We start from the raw sequence: 6,333 nt of genomic DNA, 5'->3' as shown, positions 1-6,333 counted from the left end.
TGGCGAGGCAATTAAACGCTATTCACAATTGTGAGCATTGACGCGGAAGTTAAGCTTGTATGCGTCGCACCGCGACGAGGTTAGCTCTTTGTTCGTCGCGGTGCTCTTTGCTAACGGGACCGCGCGGATGTAAGCTCACCCCCGTCGCGAGGGGGGCCCACCGTCGCGAGGGTCAGCTTATTTCCCCCCTCCACTCCTTAAATTTCGTTGCTTTCTCGTGATTATTAAGCGTCGTTTTTCTTTTTACTTTTGAAGTCACGCACGGGAAATCGAATTGATCGTTTCGCAAAATGGACGTACGCTGGAAACATCCCTGGACTTCGATCGTGTGCGGGCCGACCGGTTGTGGGAAAACGATTTTCGTAAAGAGTTTTCTCCGATACTTACCACTCATGTCCGACGTGAATTTTAAGAGAGTTTTATTTTATTACGCGGAGTGGCAAGAAGCCTATCGTCAGTTACAATTCGACTCTCGTGTAAAAGTGGACGAAGAACAGAGCAGGGGAAGCGACAGCGGTAAAGCGGCGATAAAGAAGAATATAATTGAATTTCGCGAGGGTTTACCTCGTCCGGAAGATTACTCGAACGATCCGTTTTCTCCAAAATTGGTGATAATCGATGATCTTATGAGAGAATCGTCGTCGAGCGACGCAATCGTTGATCTTTTTACTAAAGGCAGTCATCACAAGAATCTCAGCGTTATTCTTATCTCGCAGAATCTCTTCCATCAGGGCCGTGGACAGCGTGATATATCTCTCAATGCGAATTACATCGTAGTTTTCAAAAATCCACGTGATCGCGCTCAAATTCGTCATTTAGCGCGTCAAGTATATCCCGACGATCCGAAATTTCTAGAAGAGGCATACTACGACGCTACGTCGAGGCCTCACGGCTATTTGCTGCTCGATCTGAAACAATCAACTCCGGACGAGTATCGATTTCGAGCGTGTATTTTTCCCGAAGATACGACTCATTACGTCTACGTGTCACGTAGATCATTTTCGAACGGATTCGTATAAAAGACGAGCACGTGTGATAGTACCAGTCAGTCGTACGTTTTTTCTCGCGATGAAGACAAGTGACGAGAAATCGCACAGTGCGACGAAAATCACCACACATTCGATCGATAAAAGAAACGCCTGTCTTCTCGCGGCCCTCTACCATCTGAACAAAAATCAACGCACGACCTTCCTACGCACCGCGGACGAAAAACTTATTCGTTGTATCTGTGAATGTGTTTTTAATACACTCAAAGGTAACGTCTCGCTCGAACGTTGTGAAAAAAATCGGCTAACCAAATTCAAAACGCCTCTACGTCGTATCGTTGCAAAACGTGGTAATTGGAAGGATAAAAGAAAGCTGTTGGTGCAGCGAGGCGGATTTTTACCTTATATTATCGGTCCTATATTATCGACCTTATTATCGCTAATTATCGAAGGAACGAAATAGTGGGATAAAACGTTATGGAGAGGGCCAAAAAAATGGTTTTAATTTCGACGGAAAATCTCGAGAGAATGCAACATCAGCTACGTTAGAATCCGACATCATTCGCTGACGGAGAGTCAAAAGAAAGCGTAGTACCGCAAAATTCGGATAACACAGCGAGCACTAATAGCACAGCGCAAACTCCCGGAACTCATCTAACACGACTCGATGCGGAGATGGGCCGTATTCTTAATTCTGACTGGCCACGCGACGAAAGTGAGAGATGGAAAATGTACAGAGAGGTATTATGGCGATACCTACGATTTATCCAAGAAACGCGAAGGCAGAAAGACGCCCTCAGCGAAAACGCAGAAGACAACGCTACACGAGATGGCTCCGCTGATAACGAGACGACGAGCGATGAGGTTTTTCACGATGTTCGAGATTCCGTTGATATTGGTCGGATTCGGTAACGTTGCGCGCACTGACTTGTCATCGCGCCGTTGCCATTGGTCGCGCGAGCAAAGTAGTGCGGTAGTCGTCCGCGCACCCCGCGTGAGCATGTGCGCATCCTCGCGTAATCATACCGGACCGCCATTCGTTGTAAGGATTTCGGGCATCGATCACGCAAAGGACCGACCGCGCGATCAAGGCAAGCTAAAGCCTCGCGTGCGAAAGTTATCCAGTTACGAGTTTCTCCGCTCTGCTACCGTAAACGTACCGAGGGTGCACCGATATAAATAGAGAGAAGTAGGCAAGGCTTCTCGACCACAATCTCGCTGGCTATATCTCCTCGAGAACAGTGTGGAAGTGCACGTGTGTCTGCAGTGAGCTCACGCGCAAGAACATTTAACGAACATTGGTCCTTCGAGCCGGATACACGCGTATTCCCGGCAGTAGCATCTCAATCGGTGTTGCGGCAGAAAATCAGGAGAAGAATCAGCGCCTCAAGAACGCATTTGCGACAAGCAGTACAAACAGTTCAGGCACGAGGTGCAACGAGGGCCCGCCATATTTACAACGAGGCATCACTACGATATGCAGCCGGAAATTCACAAGTTCCAATATCGGAATTTCCTCACGAAGGTCACCAAAGAACCCTCGCAGTGGGCACGGGGTCAAGTTGTGCGCAAGGAGGGCCGTCACACGGTACAACGATAACGCAGACAGCGTCAGGAAGCAGCCATTTTGCCGAGTTTATCCCGTGGACATTTTGAGGCTCACGCATCCCTGGCGACGGCGGGACGACGCCTCTTCGCCAAGCAGCTGACATCTGACAAGGGCTCAGTACGCAAAGGCGCCACGGGCGTCATCCGGACCGACCAGCGCTGCCAACAGGACATCACAGTCAAGGAAGTCAACAGTCGACTCGGACGTTCTTGCGCATACGCGAACGAGTATAATCGAGGTAAGGCAAGCTCATTGGTGCTGTTGCCGATCAAGCTCGTGGTAATCCGCCATTTGTCGTAGCTCGCGTCATCATGTCGGTTCAGGACCTCGCTATGCTGAAAAAACAGCGCGGGCTTATCAAAGCTTCCTGCACGCGTATCAAAACGTACGTAGATTCAATAGGTCAGCCTTCTGCATTAGTAATCGCTCAGCTCGAGGAGCGTAAAAGCAAGCTAGAAAATTCCTGGATTGAGTACAACACCGTACAAACCAGATTAGAGCTCGCCGATGATGCCGAGGCCAGCGATCGCATCGCTTTCGAAGAGGCATTCTATTCTTTAGCCGCCAGAATAAGAGAATTAACCGCTTCAGCGCCGCCAGCACGCGGGTCAGGCGCGGTCTCGTCGTCCACCGCTGACTCGCGGGGGGCGCCTGAATCGGTATCTCACGTGCGACTTCCAAAATTAAGTCTTCCGAGTTTCTCGGGCAAGTACGATGAGTGGTTCCCATTCCGCGATATGTTCAACTCTGTCATACATCTCAATTCCGCGCTCAGTAACGCACAAAAACTGCAGTACCTCAAATCGTCGGTTATCGGCGAAGCAAGTAACATTATCTGTTCGTTGGAACTGTCCGACGCCAATTACGAAGTCGCATGGTCGCGTCTCAGGGAGCGTTACGATAATCAACGCGTCGTCATGCAAAATGACATTAGAGCCATAATGGAGCTACCTTCACTAGCTAAGGAAAATTATATCGAATTACGACAAATCGCGGACGGAGCCGCGAAACATTTACATGCGCTTCAAGCCTTGAAGCGACCATGCGACAAATGGGACGACATATTAATTGTCATTTTGACTTCGAAACTCGATTCGCGCACGGCCCGTGAGTGGCAGTCCTCCTTGACGGGAGCCGAGCTGCCCACTCTTAAACAGTTCTTCGATTTTCTCAACCATTACTGTCAAGCTTTGGAAGCAAGCACAAAGCCAAGTAACAGCGTCGCGAAAGGGGCGGCTAGAAATTCTCAATCTGATTCGAAGCGTCAACTGTCTTGTCTCGCGACCATTAAAACAAAATGCAACTATTGCAAGGGAGAACACTCAATTTATCATTGCAAGGATTTTTTAGCTCTCCCCGTTCAGCAAAGAAACCTCGAAATTCGCAGTCGAAAACTTTGTACCAACTGTTTAAGATCCAAGTCTCACAGTGCAGGTAGATGCCCTTCAGGCAAATGCAAGGTATGTCAGGTCAGGCATAACACTCTTTTGCATTCAACACCGGCTCCCCCCGCGGCTACTGATCAGAATGGCGAGGATTCCGGAAATTTTAAGCCTGCTAATGTTATGCAAGTTACGTCCACCCACGCCTCATATAATTCCGATGGTAACGATGTGTTTCTATCAACGGCCGTCGTTTACGCGTTCGATTGCCAGGGCACTCCTCGACCCTGTCGCGTGCTATTGGACTGCGGTTCGCAGGCCAATTTCATTTCTAAACAATTTCTAGCAACCCTGGGACTAAAGCCTCGGCCATTAAACGTTACCATCACCGGCGTGAACGGTTCCGCGACGACGTCCACGCAATCGGCTAAGATACGATTACAATCTCGTGTAAGCGCTTACACCGCTATAACGGAATGCATCGTTTCCGAACGGGTGACTGAGAACCTTCCGGTCGCTTCGTTCAAGCGTAAGGCCATGAAGCTTCCGCGCAATATATCCTTGGCTGACCCGAACTTCAATGTCTCCTCTGAAATTGATATTCTGATAGGTGCCGAACTATTCTGGGAATTACTGTGTGTCGGGCAGATAGGCGGTTCGACCGACCATCCATTGCTACAAAAGACCAGATTAGGTTGGGTTTTGGCCGGTCGCTTCGGCGCAGCGAGTTCGCCCCTATGGGTGCATTCCAATCACGCGATAGTGACTAACCGGCAATTGCATGACCAAGTTGACCGTCTTTGGCAACTGGATGAAAATTTCGCGGCCTCAAGTACTTATTCTCCCGAAGAAAGATTTTGCGAAAAACATTTTGTCGATAACGTCTCGCAGAATTCGCAAGGCCGATACATAGTAAAGCTTCCCATCAAAGAACATCTTCTTTCCAAATTAGGTGACTCTCAAGAAATTGCACTCAAGAGATTGAGATCTTTGGAAAAACGTTTCTCGCGCAACCCATCACTAAAGTCTCAATACAGCCCCCCATTCATGGAAGAGTACTTAGCCTTAGGGCACATGCGGAGGGTAACCATGCCTTCTGGCAAGGGCGCGCCAACATTCTATCTGCCTCACTATTGTGTGGTCAAGCCCACCGGGGGCTCCTCGAAGCTCCGCGTCGTCTTTGCTTCATGCAAGTCCGACTCGAGGGTTTCCCTGAACAATGTCTTGGGAGTGGGCCCAGTGGTTCAGCAAGACCTCGCTTCAATACTAATACGTTTTCGATACTTTCGCTACGTGATAACCACGGATATTGTAAAAATGTACAGACAGGTGCTAGTGGATCCGGCCCAAACGAGTTTACAGAAAATTCTTTGGAGAAACAATCCTGAAGACGAGGTCGGCACTTACGAGCTGTTAACGATAACATACGGGACGTCTGCAGCCTCAATTCTAGCCACAAGATGTTTCATCCATTTAGCGGAGCAACACTCCGCTGAACTTCCTCTTGGATCGCCTTGCGTCAAACGTGATTTCTACGTCGATGACTTGCTCACCGGGGCCGACTCCATTCGCGAGCTTGAACAGATTCGAGATGAGGTCATACGACTTTTGCGGGCAGGATCCTTTGAGCTTAGCAAATGGGCGTCAAACTGCCCTCAATTGTTAGAATCCCTACGGAAGCATAACGGTGAATTGATTAGTTTAAACAGCGACGATTCTTCTGTTCTGGGCATTAGGTGGAGTCAATCCCAGGACATGCTTCTATTTTCATGCGAGCTCGAGCCCACGTGCAACGTCGTATCCAAGCGGGTAATCTTATCCGAAATATCTCGGTGTTTCGATCCATTGGGACTATTAGGCCCCACGATCGTCATTGCCAAGCTGATACTACAGGAACTCTGGCAATCCGGCGTCCACTGGGATGAGTCAGTCCCACAAAACCTCCATGCGCGATGGCTAAAGCTCAGAGCTCAGTTATTCGACCTGAACCAAATACGCATCCCCCGGGGAGTGAGGCTCAATTCGGACCTCCACTTCATACAGTTGCACGGCTTCTGCGACGCTAGCCAAAGCGCGTACGGAGCTTGTATATATGTTCGCACCGAGTCAAGTTCCGGGGAGTACCATTCCGAGTTGCTATGCTCAAAATCTCGTGTGGCCCCTATTAAGGCCACGTCGTTGCCCAGACTCGAGTTGTCGGCGGCCTTGCTGTTGGCTCGTCTGATTGCAAGTGTACAAGCGTCATTGGACGTATCCTACATACAGATCTTCCTTTGGTCGGACTCGACAATTAGCCTAAATTGGATCGCCTCCCCTTCTCGAAGATGGTCGGTCTTTGTGGCCAATAGAGTCGGCG

At 49.3% G+C, this 6,333-nt stretch overlaps 1 protein-coding gene across 1 annotated transcript in view; it reads left to right on the top strand.

The window, feature by feature from the left end:
* Nucleotides 1-2,906: 2,906 nt before the first annotated feature.
* Nucleotides 2,907-6,333, top strand: part of LOC108769016 (uncharacterized) — a 5,032-nt gene continuing 1,605 nt past the window's right edge. The window contains exon 1 of the mRNA XM_018519746.1: nucleotides 2,907-6,227. Coding sequence (XP_018375248.1) covers nucleotides 2,907-6,227 — 3,321 coding nt within the window. The remainder of the gene's footprint in view (nucleotides 6,228-6,333) is intronic.

Source organism: Trachymyrmex cornetzi, unplaced genomic scaffold (assembly GCF_001594075.2).
Source record: "Trachymyrmex cornetzi isolate Tcor2-1 unplaced genomic scaffold, Tcor1.1 scaffold840, whole genome shotgun sequence".
Lineage (NCBI taxonomy): Eukaryota > Metazoa > Arthropoda > Insecta > Hymenoptera > Formicidae > Trachymyrmex > Trachymyrmex cornetzi.
This window is presented reverse-complemented; position numbering and strand designations above follow the sequence as displayed.